Source organism: Grus americana, chromosome Z (genome assembly GCF_028858705.1).
Source record: "Grus americana isolate bGruAme1 chromosome Z, bGruAme1.mat, whole genome shotgun sequence".
Lineage (NCBI taxonomy): Eukaryota > Metazoa > Chordata > Aves > Gruiformes > Gruidae > Grus > Grus americana.
This window is the reverse complement of record NC_072891.1, coordinates 46,707,689-46,724,757: the sequence shown is the minus strand read 5'-3', so window position 1 is coordinate 46,724,757 and position 17,069 is coordinate 46,707,689. Positions and strand designations below refer to the sequence as shown.

The 17,069-nt window shown below is 51.4% G+C and overlaps 1 protein-coding gene across 7 annotated transcripts in view; it reads left to right on the top strand.

Annotated features, from left to right (window-relative positions):
* Window positions 1-345: 345 nt before the first annotated feature.
* The window catches only part of PTCH1 (patched 1), a 74,869-nt gene continuing 58,145 nt past the window's right edge, over window positions 346-17,069 (top strand). For 5 of the 7 annotated variants that reach the window (XM_054810915.1, XM_054810919.1, XM_054810918.1 and 2 more), the window contains exons 1-2: window positions 6,649-6,858; window positions 8,458-8,650. In XM_054810915.1, coding sequence (XP_054666890.1) covers window positions 6,658-6,858; window positions 8,458-8,650 — 394 coding nt within the window. In that variant the 5' untranslated portion in view covers window positions 6,649-6,657. Of the gene's footprint in view, window positions 367-6,648; window positions 6,859-8,457; window positions 8,651-9,134; window positions 9,217-17,069 lie in introns of those variants that run through there. The other 2 variants (XM_054810920.1, XM_054810921.1) reach the window with 2 other exon arrangements.

Genomic DNA, 17,069 nt, shown 5'->3' with positions numbered 1-17,069 from the left:
AAGGAAGGAAGGAAAAGACGAACTGAAAGGAGAGAAAGAAGGAAAGAAAGGAAAGAAAGGAAAGAAAGAAAGGAAAGAAAGGAAGAAAGAAAGGAAGAAAGAAAGGAAGAAAGAAAGAAAGAAAGAAAGAAAGAAAGAAAGAAAGAAAGAAAGAAGGAAAAGATGAACTGAAAGGAGAAAAAGAAAGAGAAGGAAGGAAGGAAGGAAGGAAGGAAGGAAGGAAGGAAGGAAGGAAGGAAGGAAGGAAGGAAGGAAGGAAGGAAGGAAATACAGATGTCCCATTAAGGCCGCCAGTGCCAGGGAATGAGGGCGCACCCAGCCCTCCAGCACGGCTCTCCACGAGCGGTTCCGGCAAGGGCAGCGATGGTAGGTGCAGCCCCGGGGCCACGGCAGGGCGGCCCCGGGGCCGGGGGCCGCGGCATCCAGCGGACAGGGCCCGGCCGGGGGCCGGGGCAGTGTTAGAGGGACTGCGCAGTCCCTTGCCGGGGCCCTGGCGGCTGGGGCCCGGGGCTCGCGGAGGGACCGGGGGGCACCTCCCTCCAGCCGCCGGGGGCCCAGGGACTCCGCCGTGCCGGGGCACCGGGGACCTGAGCTGCGGGTCCATCCCGAGCGGAGACGGCAGCGCGGGCGCGGCCGGGCGGGGTGGGGCGGGGGTTCGGTGCGGCCCCGGCGGCGGGGGTGGGGGGGGACTGGGCGGCGGGGGTCCTCCGGGGCCGGGCGCTGCTCTGCCCTCGGCTCGGCCGGCTCCCCGCGCCTTGGCGGTGCTGTGGCTCGGAGGTCCCGGTAGGGAGGACTCGCCGCTGATGGGAAGTCGCTCCTGCGGTGACTGTGCAGTCCCGCAGAGGACTGCAAACGGGTTAGGGTCTCAGCATCTCGGCACCTGTGTGAGCTGTGGTCCGAACAACCTGCCGTGCGGGGAGCAGAAAGCCCTCTCGGGCCAGGTTCCTTTGGGAAGAGGCAGCATGCGTCTTCTTTCTGCTCGGGAAAGCTAAATACGGCTTCCTAAACGAGGTGCGCTGAGGAGCCCGTTCCTTCTCTTCGCAGCTCAGACTGAATGCCCACAGTCAGCGGAAGCTGCTGAAAACATATAGCTGTACGGAAAAGGAGGGACAGTCACTTCCTAAGTGAAGCAGTGAAATACATGGTGTGTCCTAGGTTAAGCTGAATAGTGGCTTCAGCCTCCAGCTCCAGTATCGGACTGTACATGCGGTTGGTACCTGGCACCATCAGGACCAGTACAGCGCTGCTGTCATCCGTCTTGCGCATGTGGGGTTGGAGGCTGGAGGATATTCGGTGACACATCTCCCCCTGGCCGCCGCCAGTATGGGAGGTAGATTTGGAGGGGGCAAAAGACGGGAGGGGGATGGGGGAGACGTCTGGTGTCATCGGGAGGTTTTAGAAAAAACACTGGAGCCAAGGTGGGTGTCTTGGCGAGATAGCATTTACCAGTTGTGGTTAGAGGGTGTCTCACATTGTTTTGGCACCAGTCTGATAGGTGTATCTAATTTCTGGTTAGGGCTATTAGGATCATTGTATGTCTGGATTATAATCTGACGCTGTATCTGGACAGGAGGTAGTATTGTTGAGAAGTGTTCAGGCTGAGGAGGGAGGGGGAGGAATCCTTTAAAATCTATTTGCTTTCAACAGCCGGTAGATATAAAACTGGCAGCCCACTCTAAATTGAAATGTCTTGGGCTTCTCTGGTTTTATCTGTATTTCACACACACATGCACACACACACACACACACACACACCTTTTATTTTGTTCTGCCTTTGCCACAGTGTATAAAGCCCTATTGAGACATGTAGGCGTGATGTGTAAACCGGATTAGCAGTATGAAAGAAAGACATACAATGAGCCCGAATTGTTTTACTTCCTTTTCATTTCTCACGCCTATATCTCTAATAAATTTGTTGCTCCAGCAGTGGGTCAAAGAGATCGTGTCGCTCAGCTTTTTTTCCTGCAAGACCCGATGGCAGAGATCATGAAAATGAATGTCCTGCCTTCTGCCAAATGCAAGACTTGAGCTATATCGTTGCCCAGACCCGGTGTTGTCCGGACTGGTTAAAAACTGTTCAGTGTAACTTTCCCCCTTCTATGCACATTAAAGTCCTGCAAGTGGCAGGGCGTTTTGCCAGGAAAAGAATCGGTTTTGAAGACGACTTGAGTTTATAGAGCTAAAGCCCCTCGCGGAGTATGACAAGGTCTGGTAGGACTGGGATGTCCTTCAGCTTTTGGAGGGAGAGGGCTGCTGCTCCCGCGGCTATCTTCCGCAGCTCCCCGAGCGCTCCGGTCCTCCCCTGGAACTCCGCTGCTGCGCTGGAAGAGCACAGCAGCCTCGGAGGCTCCTCTGGAGGCACATTTTCCCGCAGCCCTCCGCGGAAGAAAATGCCAGCGCGCCTCGGTTGGTGCTGTAGATCCCTCATTTGCTCCTTTGTGGCGTGCAGAGCAGCTTTCCATTAAAGGAGATCAGGGGTAATTAGCCGCATTATTTTGACAAGTTGGCTCGAGCAGTTCCCTTTTTTCCAGAGCTGAGGAGGGGGAGAGGGCTAGCTTCGTGCCGCCGGCTCCTTCCCCAGGCGCGGGCGCTGCGCGGAGGCGCTGCCCTGCGGAACGGCTCTCTGCTCCGCGCCGCCGCCCCCGGACTGCAACCCCCGCCTGCCCGAGGGCAAGAGGGGCACTGCGAATGGAAACGGGAGAGGCTCAGGCTGCTCCGCGAAACCCAGCGAAGGTGATGGCCTGTGGCCTTATCTGATGTCAAAGCCACTGTCAGGTGTGCTGGGGACCGAGACAGACCTGTGCCCTTGCACGGTGAAAACGTGTGTGAGAGGCAAAAATTTGAGGGAATAGACAAAATCATGTTATTTTCCCACAAGTCCTTCTTCTGCTCTCTTGTAGCCCTTACAAAAGGAAGCCAAAGTGCCAGCACTTCATTTCTGCGTTGTTTATTAAGGTAATTAGACACTCCAGCAGTGCAATGCTTTCGGTGCTCTGTCCACAGGTAATAAGCAACCTGGAAAAATGTGTGAAAGTCAAGTCAGTGTAAATACCTGTTACCCATTGTTAAACCTCTATTGGATTTGATCCCTCATCCAGCTGGAGGAAGTGTGAAGCTCTGCAATATTTGGGGTTATGAGCACAAAGGTGACCTAAATAAGAGGCAGAGCATTACGAAAGGAAGCTGCTATGACCAAAGCCCTGAGAGTCTTGTATGCCTTCCCTGGCTGGCCAGGAACTGGGAGGACCAGGTATAAAGGGTTGCAGATTGCAGCCACTCTATGCAAGGAAACACCTTCCCAGGCCCTTACCACGGGGCAAGTCTGAGATAAGAAATCTGTGAGATCCCTACGAGTTGCTGAAGATGGAAAAATCCCTTGGTGTGGAGGAGCAGTTGCACATACAGGGCACGCATATCACAGCCAGCAGTGCTTACAAATGTAAATAAGGGCAGATTGATTAGGAACAACATTATCACCAGGAATGTAGCACGCAGGCATCAGCTATGAGGCAAACTGAGGGCAGCCACTGCTCTGACCACCCAAGTGGAGACTTTTACACTGACACTTCTTCCTTAAGGGAAAAAAAATACAGAAACAAGGCCAATTAGATCCCTGCAGTAATTCATCTCTTGTGTACGCTTTAAAAAAAAAAAAATCCCTCCAGACCACAGGGAGAGAGGGGAGATTAAGATAGTGCTTGTTAAATTTGAGTCTTCAGCCTGAGTTTTGGAACCAGGAGCAAGGACTGACAGGCGCTGGGCTATTGTGTGAAGCTGAGCAGGCAGGAGGCAGGCAGGGCAACTCTGTGGGCTCAAGGTGCTTGAAGGGACAGTCTTCCCCAGTTTTGGAGCGTGCTGGGAGACTGAACCAAAACGCCTCTCAACCCATCCCTTCCTTCTCCATTCCCCCAGCCTTACCACCCCTTCAGACCCGCTGAGGTTGAGTGGGTGCAGGAGCAGTGGCACATCAGTTCCTAGCGAGATGGACAGTCACTTCCCCAAGCAGAAACTTGAATCGGAGGTGGCCGACTGTATCCCAGGTGTGGGTTTCAGCCTCCTACAGAAAACAGCCGCCAGCTCCAACCCCTTTAGGTTTCCTTCTCCCGTATGTAGGCACCTAGGTGTGCGTGCATGACAGCTTGCTGCTCCCAGCAGCCTTCCTGGAGACAGTCCTGTGCACAGCACAGGGCCGGGCCTTCACGGAGGCAAATTTCCCAGTGTGGGAAAAACGGAGGTGGGACAGAGAGGAAAGGAAAAGGGACTCCCCCCACCGGCGGCTGTGACCGTGGAAAGCCGCTGTCCGTGGGTGCCTCTAGGTAGTTTCACAAGGAGATCCTGCGCACGGGCGGTGCGGGGCGGTGCGCAGTCCGCTCCCGCTGGCGGCCCCGGCCCCGGGGGCGCTGCCCGCCCCTGCTGCTGGCGCTGGGGCTGTGTGTCTGGCAGCCCGGCCGGGGCGTCCCCGCCGCCGGCGCACACCGGCCCCGCCGAGGGGAGGAGGGCGCTGGCAGTGCCCGAGGGCTCGGGGACTTTGCCCACGAACGCTGCCCCGGGCACACGCGTGGCGGGGCTTAAGGGAGAGGTGCGCGGTGCCCGCGGGCTTGGCGGGCGGGACACCGCACCGGACAGGGGGCTGCCCGTGCTCCCCCTCGCCCCTCGGGTCCCCACATCCCCGTCTTTTTCTCGGTATTTCTTTTTTTCCCTTCAATGAGCGCACAGCGGGCGCGCCTTACAGCCGCGCTCCTCCGCGGGCGCGCAGCAGCCACCCAGCTGTGGGGCAGCCCCCCAGAGCGCCTCCTCGGGCCGGGCGCGGAGCGGCGAGGGCGGGTTCCCCGCTGCCTTCCGCGCCAGCGCGCCGGGAGGTCCGCCGGGCGCGGAACCTCCGCGGGGAACCGCGCTGGGGAGCGGGGCGCGCAGCCCGCGGGCTGGGGGGAGTGCGCGCAGCTGTAACGGCAGCGATTAATGGCTGATTCTCAATGAACAGAGACGGGGAGAAGCGGTGCCAAAAAAGTAAACAATCGCGTATAGTTCAAGAAGTGTTTAGCACGGCCAGGCAGGCTGCGTTTCACGGACTTTTACACTAAAAACATATTAAAATTGGCTTTCCTCAGGTTTCAGTTAAAGAATGAGCCCTAAGTTGAAACAGGCTAGCTACCGCGCGGCTTTAAATCCCTCAAGTGTTAAGTTTTCATTGTGTTTTTCTAACTGGACGGAGTGGGGTTTTTTTGCAAGGAACTAAGTCTCCTCTTTAGTTAAAAAAGAAAGAGAGAGGGAGAAAAATCTGGCACTTTCTACCGCAGTATCCACCACCCTGTCATTATTTCTGCAAGCCTGGGAATTCAGCTCGGACCTCCCAGTATTTGTTGCAGCTTGAGGCCAAGGTGCCTCTAAAAGGATTTTCTTTTAAGGGCTTTAGAAATCGTTTAATGCTGCTTTCCCCGTGTTTCTCTCTCGTTTTTAAAAGGGCAAAATACATTTCTGTATGTCGATCGCAAGAAGGTCCCGCGCGCGTTTTTGTCTGCAAGCATCCCGGACGGAAAAAAAAAAAAGGAGAAAACTTTCTTGAAAAGAAAACGACGAAGAAGGGGGGGTGGGGGGGGAGGCATTCCTTAATGGAAGTATTGCATGCAAAGAAGGCTGGATCTCTTTAAGGCTCCCCCTGAAGCTGGAGATGCACACACAAGCGTTGCCGGCCTGGGTGGTCTCTCTACTTTGGTGAGCTGTTGCTAAGCAGCTAATAATAGTCATGTTTGCTGAGTAATTTCTGCCCTCCCCGAGCCAATCGCCTCGCAGAAACCCAAGCCATCTGACAGCCCCGGGGGCGGGCTTTCAGGTTTTTTTCTTTTTTTTTTTTTTTTCCTCCCTCTCCCTCTCTCGCTCTCTCTCCTCTCATACTCCCCCCCCCCTCCACCCCTCCTCCTCTTTATCCAAATGGAGAGAGTCCTTTTTTTCTTCTTCATCTCATCTCTTGAGCCGAGGGGCTGCAGCTCGGTGCTGCCGCGCACACGCCGGGGAAGAGCGTCAGGCAGCCGGCCGCCCGTCGCCGCGGCGGGGCCGACCGCGGAGCCCCGCCGGCCCCGCGGCCCGCGGGAAGCACCCCGGCGCTGAGACAGGATGGTGCAGCGCGGCGAGGCAGCGCAGCAGCAGCAACCGCCGCGGCCCGCCGCGCCGCCGCCGCGCCGCCGTCGCTGAGCGCCGCCGCGGACAGCGGCTTCCCGGAGGCAGCGGCGGCCGGAGGAGGCGATTTCAACGGGAGCGGAGGAAAGCGCGGCGGCGGCGCCGGCAGCCGGGGGGGCCCGGCGGTCGCGCCCGCCCGCCCGCCCGCCCTCGCCGGGCGCGGGGAGCGGCCGCCTGCAGCTCGGGGTCCGCGCGCGATGTGGCAATGGGAGGCGCGGGGAGCGACTCGGCCGGAGCGGCCGCGGCGGCAGCCGCCGCCCCGCGCCCCGCGTGAGGCGGCCGCGCCGCAACAGCCCCAGCAGCAGCAGCAGCGGCGGCGGCGGCAGCAGCGGCGGCAGCCCCCGCAGCAGCAGCAGCCCGCGGCCCGCAGCGCCGCCAGCCCCCCGCGGCCCCGCCGCGCCCCCGGGCCCCCGGGCTCCGCCGCGGCGGCGGCAGCGCCAGCGGCAGCTCCCCCGTCCCGCCGGCGGCGGCGGCGGCGGCAACATGGCTTCGGCCGGTAACGCGTCGGAGCCGGAGACCAGCAGCAGTGCGGGCGGCGGCGGCCACCCCGGCCGGGCGGCGAGGAACGGCGGCGGGAGGCGGCGAAGGACCGGAGGGAATCGGCGCGCCGCGGCGCCCGACCGGGAGTATCTGCAGCGGCCAAGCTACTGCGATGCGGCTTTCGCCTTGGAGCAGATCTCAAAGGTGCATTCAATCTCTCACTCTTTTTTCCAGAGATACACGCTAGTGCTAGTGCTGTTTTTCGGCGGGGAAGGAGGGAGGTGGTGTGTTTTCTCGCGGGGGTGGAAGGAGGAGATGGAAATGAAACAGCCACCAATAAAATGCTGGGAAAAAGAGAGGGACGTCTGTGACTCTTCAGTGCGGGAGAGAGTGCCCTCCTTCCCTCCCTTCTCGCCTGTGCCTGCCCTGGTGCGTGCTTGCGCTGCGGAGCACTCCTCTGGTTAAATTTCCCGAGACAGCCTCAGCTCGCTCCCCGGCCTCCCCCCGGCTAGCCCCTGGCCCGCTCTCCCGCTCCCCCTCTGCTTCTTTTCCGCCTCTCCATCCCCTCGTAGCGCCCTGCGACTTCGGCAACACCCGCTCCCGGCCGGGACGGGGGAGAAGGCGGGCGGCCGCTTTCTTGGCAGAAGTTGTGCTTTTGTGAAGTTCTCCGCCGAGCGCCGGCACGGCGACTGCCCTGGGAGAGGGGGTGCCCCAGCAGAGCGAGCTTGCAGCGGTTTTCTTCCCCCGGCGGTCGGAAGGGAAGCGAGGGCCGTAAGCAAATGGCAACCTTAACTCTGCCGCGCAGGTCGCGCCGGTCCCCGCGGAGCGGCGGCGGTATTGTTGGCGGGGAAGGGCTGGAGCTGCCGGAGAGCCCCGCAAGCCCGGCCCGGCCCGGGCGGGGCGGAGGGACGGCCCCGGCCGCCAATCTCCGCCGGCCAAAAAATGTTCAAAGTAAACAACCTCGAGACACTGCCTTGCTGCAGGGATGGTTTCACTTCAGGGAGCGGATTTCTAGGCTTTGTAAGAAGGGGGAAAGGAGGAGAAAAAAAAAAATCCATGTGGCTGCCCTCTTCCGTTCACAAATATTGTCGTAACTTACAGATGGCTGCTCTACTTCCTAATTCAGATCACACAGCGTCTCCAAACTCTATGGAAATGAATTACTTCTGATCTTACAGCGCTGCTCACCACGTGGGTCCTGCCTGAGCACCAAACCCCTGCTAAGAGCTGGGAATGGGGAAAACGGCAGCAAACTGCTACCGACTAGCTTTCCGTCACCACCGGTTCCCCTCCCTCCCCCCCCCCCCCCCGCAGTCCTTGTAGAGGTCTAAGGAGAACAGGAAAAGGGACTTTTTTCTTTCTTGTGGCTGTTGAGGTTCATCGGCAGTAGTTACTTCTGCCCCGGAGCTGTGCATCTTGCCAGCGTGAATGCTTTGCAGCCTGAGCTGCTGGCAGTGCCTTGGGTGTGCAAAGAGCGTGGCAGGCAGCATAGGTGAGGGCGCACAGGGGTCTGATGTGGTGGCGTCACCCCAAACCTGTGTGTCGGCCTGGGGCGAGGATGGCTACCAGCAGGTACATCTCCGGCCTATGCGTGCGCCCAAGGGTGGCCGCCTGGCAGGGTGGTGGGGTGAGGGCCCCACTGGAAGGATGCCCGCTTGAGCTGCTCACAGTGCTCCGTCCTTACTCCGCAGGGATGCTGCGTGGGAATGCACCCCAAGGGCCACGAGCTGTCTCCCCGCGTGCCCCTGGGTGTCCGCTGGCCTGCCGCAGCCCCTCTACTACTGACCTGTTCTTGCCTTGCAGGGGAAGGCGACGGGACGGAAAGCGCCGCTGTGGCTGCGAGCAAAGTTTCAGAGACTGTTATTTAAACTGGGCTGTTACATTCAGAAAAACTGCGGGAAGTTTTTGGTTGTCGGCCTCCTGATATTTGGGGCTTTCGCTGTAGGATTAAGGGCAGCTAATCTCGAAACCAACGTGGAGGAGCTGTGGGTGGAAGGTAAGTCCGGGGTCCCCCTCTTTCTGCTGCCGCCCCTCTCCGCCTCGAACCGTCCCTCCCCGCCTGGCCGGCCCGGCTAAAGTCAGCGTGAGCGGCGGAGGCTGCAGCGCGTGTGTACGTTTGTGCACAGGGGCCGCTCCGCACGCCGAGGAGGGCCTGCCGCCGCCGGGGAACCCGGCGCAGCGCGAGGCGGTTGGGCGGGCGGCGGGCCTTGGGCAGGGGCGCGCGCCCCCGGGTGGCGCGTACCACTTCCCCGCCCGCGGGGGGCCGCGGCGAGAGGCCGTGAGCTCCGCGGGGGGCGCCGGGCTAGGCCACCCCCACCACCCCGCGCCCCCGCCTCCGGCCCGTCCCCCAGTGCGGCAGGGTGGCGGGCGACGGGTCTCTGCGTCCCCTTCGGCGATGGGAGGCGGCCGCGCTGCCGGGATGCGCCCCTCCGCCATTTTGGGCGTGCGTGCGTCCGCGGCGGGGGGAGGGGCGGGCGGCGAGGAGCGCGGCGGGGCGGGTGCCTGTGTGTGGTCCTGTTTTTTGGACGACTTTCAACTGTGGGGGGGAGCGTTTGTCTCAAGGTAAAAAAAAAAAAAAAAGAAAAAAAAGAAAAAAATAAAGAGGAGGGAGAGGACCAAAAAAAAGGCAGCCGAGGTGACGAACCGGGGCCTGGCCGGCCGCGGCCGCTGGGAGCGGGGTGGCCGCGGGCAGTGCCTGGGGCGGGGGGCACCGTCCTCCAGGCCCAGCGCGAAGGCGCCGGCGTAGGAAGGCGAGCTCGGTAAAGGAGAGGAGTGGTGCCGGGAGCCGGGGCTTCGCGGGTTGCCTTTCGAAACAGATACCCCCCCCCCACACACCCCGGACCGAATCACTGGGGGTGCGGGGTCAGCAGAGCGGTGTCACCAGCGCCCCCCTCGCAGGCCCCGTGTGTCCCTCCGGGAGTGGGGCAGCCAGCCCGGGTGGGTTACCCCGCTCTGGAAGGCACGGCTCCAGGCTGCCCGAGGTTTTGGGGTTGTTTTTTTTGGTGGGGTTTGGGTGTTTGTTTTTTGTTGTTTGGTTGGGTTTTTTTTTCTGGGGGAAAATATTATTTACTTAGCATCACATTCCCCTGTTAGCTGGATTGATGTGAAAACAGAGTTCATTGGCTGCAGTAGTTACTCTGGGTTTATGTCAAAGTCGCTTGCAGCAGAATTTGGCTTATAAAAGTAAATATGGAGGGCTGCATAAATAATTATTCCTAAATAGCTCTCTGTATGTGCATGTGTGGAAAAGCTAGTGCTGAGTGCAAACAAAGTTAAGGGCTGTTACTAAGGTGGTCTGTCCCGTCATGTGTATGAATTAGAGCACATAGGACCAGATTCCATCCTTGCAGATGACAGCCATATTGGGGTCAGGATGAGGTTCACGGGTCATTTAGTGAGTATTGGTTTTTCTGTTTTGGAAAACGGTGTGTTACCAACTGATCTTTTTTTGGCCCATATAGTCCAGGAGTCCAAAATACGATGAGATCTGCTGCCAACAGCCCTGAGAAACAGCAGGCACTTCAGTATCCCCTCCATAGGCAGAGATGTACATTCAGAGTCTGTACTGGTCACTAGGTCCTGTATACCTTAAATACTAATGTAGATGATTATGAACATCCTTTTTTTCCCCTTCCATTCTTCTTCCCCCCCAAGTTCTTTTGAGATTGTTGTGGCAAAGTTTCTTTTGTCAATTTTTGCTCATATGTGTTTGGTCTCAGCTTTTCTGTAAGTGTAATAATACGATTGCAGTTCTATCCAGCATGCTTCCTTGAGGTTTATTATCCTGATATTACTGGGGTTCACTTACTTGGAAGGGTGATCCCATCCCATTAATGCCACATGTTTTTTTGTAACCATGTAATGCCAAGAAACTGCTTGCTGATGATGCCTGTATGACTGGCCCAGCAGTGAAAATGCAATTCTCAAGAAAAACATATGATTTGCAAAGTAGCCATTTAGTTCAGTTGCTGCACTGACCTCTTCTCATGTCATTATTACTTCATGGAGGGGGGGGGGGAAGTTCCTGGTATAAAATCTAGTTGAAACTGATCGCTGAGGCTTTTATGACCAAGATAAATTCATAATGCAGCTGGTTGTACAAAGTTGACCTGTGTAATTTCACATCTATTGAGTTTAGTTTTCATGTCAGAATTAAATAATAAAAAAAAAAGTAGTATAAGCACTTGCATTTCTAGATTGAAAAAAAAAAAAAGCTGATTAAGATGAAATAAAATATTCTGGATTTAATTTAAATTAACTTCTAGTCTTCTCGTTCTAGCACTACGTGACCATGTACACAAAAGGGTTTGCTAAAATGTGCTTTCTTGGTAGACAGTCTGTAAATGTTCCACTTATAAACCAGGGTGTTATACAAATAAACCTGACAAATAGCAGTCACGTATTTCTGTTGCTAAACTACAGGCAGAAGTGAGAATTTGAGATGAAACGGGTGTAGAAAGAGATAGTATGGAAAATGTCATTCTTCCTATGCAGAAATGGAAAGCAGTGACCAAACTTGGTTTTCTGTGCTTGTATGCACCTGGTGCTAACAGATTTGAAGTACACTCTGTGGAGGTTATTATGCTATGGGACCCTTTAGATCAAAGTTTCTTTTTGTAGCAGCAATGGCTGAATTGCCCTGTTTATTAAAATAGCTGTCTGTCTTTTGCCTTTACCTTTTGTTCACCAACAGTTTCAATGAACTGGACAATGTTGGTCAAATATGGTCGATCACTTGAAATGCATTCCAAGTAACAGTTTTGATTTGCTACTGAAGCTTTTTACAGTTATTACTGCTGAATAAATTGGCATTATTTACATAAAGAGACTGGTTTTATATGGTGTATTTCTGAATACCATGGAGCGTGGAACATAATACAGCACTGAAGTTTGCTTGATGTAAACTGTTGCTTTAAAACCATAACACAATTAATTAAAAATAGTGAAGTGAAGTTTGAATGAGTTTTAAGACCATGCCCATTCCAAGAAAAATGATTAGTAGTCTGGGCCTGCAGCTATTATGGCTGAAATATTTACATAAGAAGTTTAGAAACCCACCTGGTAGGCAAACTTTCAAGGAGAGAAAAAGAAAAACAGATCTCCAAAACATCATTCTTTCAATTTTCCTGTAGTAGTCTTCCTCCTTCAGAATTTGTGCCAGCACTCTTGGCCTTCTGTGAGCCTCCTGATACCAAAGCGGCTTTCCTCTCAGATTGATTGTTGGCACTAAGTGTTGCAGAGTAGCTTTTTTTTGATTTGTTTTTTTTGAAAAACACAATCCCTCTCTGGCTGCTGTTCAGAGCACTTCAGTTGTTACTGTGCGTGCCACAGTATGCTCTCAGTCCATTCTCTTGTCTTGTAGTTTGGCTGTCTGGCGTCTTTGACTGGACACATACCTGTTTCCCCTCAGCCCATCAGGAGGTCTGCCATCCCTGTGTGCCTACCTTGCTACTGTAGGGTGCTTGTTTTAGTTTCTTGGGCAAACCAATTCTGGACTGGCATTTTAATGGCAGTTCTGTGATCCACAGTCATTCAGCTTTAGTTGAACTACTATACGTGGGTGTCCATGCATACTGGAGTTTGGAGACTGTTTAGCATCTTTATACATCGTGTGCCCTTCAGAGAACAAAAGGGCTTTGCATTGATTTCCTCTGTGACTGAATTTTGTTGGACACAGATGTGCTTTTAGAAACATCCATTCATAACTAGAAAGTACTCTAGATGGAAAAGGAATCATGCCCATAACTGGTTATGTTCATTGCTACCACTCCGATAGGCCTTCTAAGACACTGTATGTGAACAGCAGTCACACATATAAATTCACAGCCTCTGCTTCTGAAAGTTTTGTGGCTCCAGAGAAGGTTCTGTTAAGTGGAGCTTGAAATTTAGCTACTGCAATGCCTTGAAAGGCATTAATTGGAACAGCTCTTAAGGGGAGAGGTGGTCTAGTCTTGTTCCTTGATGCTTCATTTTACGTCACCATTGTCTTGGGATTCTTTTTCCCCTCACTTTCTTCATTACTTTTTCTTCGTCAAGAGGTTGAAGGTCGTGTTGTTCTTTCCTTCCTCTTTTGCTTTCTGCACTTTTTGCACTAGCTGTAGCTCGGTCAAACCTTTCACTCTTTAAGTAGCCTTCTTCACAAAGCTAACCAAGCTCTAACATGCAGAGCCCCTTCTTTAAGTCAGTTTGAAGGAAGAGGGTGGTTGGTACAGATAGGGATAGTACAGCCTCCAGGGAAAACAAAATGCCTCAGTAGCCACATAGTTCAGCTTTGGTACTTGGAACAAAGTGTGTTCTAATTTTAAGTGAATTAGAAGTGAGTGTGTATGATAGAAACTGTAAGTGAAGATTTGAGCTAAGTGTAGTATTGTTTCCTTTCACTCTAAAGGGGCAAAAATCAAGTTACTATAGTATTTATGGCTGACCCATCTTAAAATACATTAATCTACCTGTGCAACATAGGAATGAGGTGAAAATGAGGAAAGCGTGTGGGTGATATGGGAACCAGTATTATTTCCATAGATTCTCAGTTCACTTAACCCAGCGAGATCAAGTGCAGGTGGAGAGGAAAGTTATTCCTAAGTTCTGCCTAAGGCATCACTTAACTTTACGCTAGTATTCTTTGGAGAAACAAAAAAGAATAGTAAAGGAACAGATCTTTGTGAATTTGTTGTTTCAAGGAGACAAATTTATGTGAGTGGGCTGGAGTAATATGTTTGGTTTTAATACAGTTAGCAGGAATTGGCCCAGTCAGGTATAATCCAGTTCTCCCACAAACATGCACATTTGTGCACGGCAGCGAAGTAGTACTGTTTTAGATGTGCTTGCACCTGCATCACCACATCAACACAGAGTAGATGGCAGAAGAGTAGAAGTTACTCTGCTGGTGAGTCTGAGGTGTGTTGGTAGGTTGTGTGACAGTCTGGGGGAGTTGTCCCTGATCACATCACCCAATCCATTAATGGATTAGGTGATGCAGGAGCTTACTGATCTCTGAATACTGTCTTGTGCTGTGTTGTGTCCCTCAGTGCATGTTGAAAGTTCTTTGAAAGGCGTTTATCTGGAAAATTTCCAAGTCCACTGCTTTGTTTGAATTAAGTATGATTATTATGTGGTTTCTCAAATGGGAAAGTAGCAGCTTCCTCATGATGGCTGAAGGATGGTCATCTAGGCAACATGCTCTTTTTAACGTTTACTGGTCAATATGGAAGAGTATTTCAGTCCATGCTTCTGTATTGAAAAATAGCACCAAATTCTAATATTTAAGCTTTACATGATGTTTCTGGATGAAAACATCAGGACAGTTGGTGTTCTATTGCTGTTGAGTTGAACTCCCTATGTTTCTGTATATCGAAAGTTAAGATGTTTAAAGGTTTTAGTTATACGGCTATTTGATTGTCATCTTTCAACGGCCTGCTATTAAATTAAAAATCATTGGAGGTCTCTTAAGTTCCACCTCGACAGGTGTCCGTATCACTGCTCAGGGTTGGTGTTCATTGCTGAAACGCTTGTACATAAAAAAAAAAAGCCAAACCAAAACACTTCAGTATTTAAAATTCCTCTTTCCTCTGTAAGAGTGTTAATGAAGGTGTTGCATGTGACCATTCTTTGGGCACTGAGAAGGTAAAGGGTGAAATCCTGAACTTACTGAATGCAGTGGCAGAACTTGGAATGACTTTAGGGTGGTCAGGCCTTTACCCATGTACAAAACCACAGCAGACTAACAGCATGCCCCCACTCTACCTCTTCTGGGAAGTGCAAGAGGAGGATCCCTTCCTGTACTACTGGCACCCCTCGAAGCTACATGGTTGCACAGTCCCTTTCTGCCTTTCAGACTTCAGAGGCATTTAATTTACTCAAGGCTGCGGAAAATTAATCTTCATTATTATTTCCAAACACTGTCACCGATGTGTGTGCCAGAATGTGCCCTACAGATCCTTGTTTGGAAGGGTCTGTTTCCTTCTCTGTTGAAACGTATTTAAACAGGGCAGTGCCTTGGCTGCACCATCCCCCTCTTCCTCTCTTCTGAGCTTTGAGTGTCATCTTGCACTCTGGGGATTCTGCTGCTTATGAGCAGGGTGTGAAGGCATTTCTGTAGTTTTGGAGACTTGGAGATTTCGATACAGAAATCCTGGAGTCAAATAGAACAGTTGAAAGCAACGTTGTTTTGTTGTTGGTCCCCATGCCACTACTGCTGAGCAGGAACAGGGAGAATGTAGGTAAGCAGAAGAGCTAGTTCAGCTGTAGGGCTGGCTGCTGCTGAAGCTGTGGTGCTATGTGGAGGTGCTGGTGAGTGGTTTGAGGTCTACTACCAGTTCCTGTTACCAGCTGAGTGGACTGGGTGGGTTGGTTTTTTTTTTTTTTTTTTTGAGAACAGGCCTTCCTTTCTCATTATTCCTCAGCAGAAACTGGGTTCAGACAAGAGTGAACTCTAAAAGCCATAGGTACTCAAATTTGCTTTCAACAGAGAATGCATTAAGGAAAACTTTAGCTCCTCACCCTGACTGCATCCATTTTCATGATTTATTTTTTCCATGGGAGGAGATGGTCCAAGCCCTGTTATTAAATAGTATTTGTGGTGGTTCCCCAGAAAATAGTAATACTACATAGCATATACATGTAACAGTTCTTGACTGCTCAACAAATTTAAAGGCTGTTACATGCAAGTGGATGTTTCAGTTACACATAACTGTTAGGAGGCTCCAAAATATGACAGCTTCCAGATGTATGAACCGACTGATCCCTTTGTTTAGATTATGCACCACAGCTGATGCCTAGATTAGTGCTGGCTGGACAAAGCTATGGGAGATTTGTCTGGTTTCCACAATGCCATGTTTATATTTCATTTGGGTTTCTTCTTCAAAGCTGACCTCCCTATGACCTGTTGGAGCTGTGTCCACTAGGATGCTAGTTTTAATGTGTCTGCAACTGCTTTCCTTTTGGTGTCTAATGAAACATGTTCTCATTTTGACACTCATGGACTTTTATGCACAATCCTTTTAACAGTGAATTATGTGCTTCAACCTATGAACACTCAGGTAAAACCATGCTTGTAAAGTTTGCTGCCCCACAGCTAGCTTTTAAAGAATATTCTGATTGGTTAAAACAGTTTTTTGGTTATAGACCTTGTGGGGCTGTTCCTTGTCAGGCATTTTCTCCTGTATATAGAATAAAGTTCAGTCTTCCAGCCTTTGCACAGTGCTTTTTCTTTCTGCAGATGATGGCGTGGATATACGTGGTTCTAGCTGCTGGTTTTGGAGTTCAGCAGGAGCTGGGGTGCAGAATTTTACCAAGAAGTTCATTCTTTGTGTTTACTGTACAGTTATACATGTTTTCTCCATCAACCTTATTTATCTTCAGTACACCTTTGGTACTTTTCATTTCTTTAATCTCTCCTGCTTTGTATTATGCAGGAGGTCTTTCCTTATTTGTGTTCGGGAGTTACTCTACCTGCAAAATCCTGAAGAAATCAGTCAAACTCCTTAAGAGCTAAGTGACAGTTCTACAGTAAGAATTGTAGTCCCCTGTCAGAGTTCAGAAAGATAAAGAAACATAGCTTTAATCATTACTTACAGAAACTGTATGGTTTTCTACCATTGATACTTTACTGGGGCAACAGATACCCGAGATGATGCCTCATGACAGAAAGCTCAGTGCTTTGAAATATGATTTCTGCATGAAAATGCATGCTGTTTTATAATGGCCACTTTATTTCTGTGCCCATAAACCAAGGAGAATAGGAAAATGTTTTACTCCTGTTTTCGTGATCTGTGCTATTCTATTATCCACTTACAGTGTGCTAAATATGACCAATGAATACTGGATCCAAAAAGCTATATTCATCCTTGCTGTTGAGTGACTTTGACTTGGAATAAGTTTTCATTGTACATTGCACTAGAAATAGATGGAGTGAAGTTGCAGGGAGTAACTTTGAATTCAGAATTTAAAAATAAAATGTATTTTTCTTAATTCTTTTTTCTGCTCTGTAAACTTAGCTTTAATATCTGTCAATACAGTTTACTCGCTATTGTTTTTTCTCTGCTATTTTCATTCAGTATCACCTCAGTTGCTGTAAACATCTTGAATTTGGCAGAAGTGGTAATTTTGTGAGATAAAAAGCCCTTTATGGAAACTGCTGGCCATGTAGACATTTTGATGTATGGAGAAATTAAATTTTGGTTTTTAGAATGAATGTCTTGGCTTCAACTTCTGCTTGGTTTTGGAAAGCTTAGTTATTTCAGTCCTTGAGCAAAATATATAAGAGGTAAGGGAATGAGCAGAACCATAACCTGACTTTTTCTGCAAAGGTGCTGTTTCTTTAGAGAATCATACTGAACTTAATTCCAGCTTCAAATATACAAGTAATCATTGTATATTTGAAACATGTGTATTTTGCTCACATGCAAGAAAAAGCT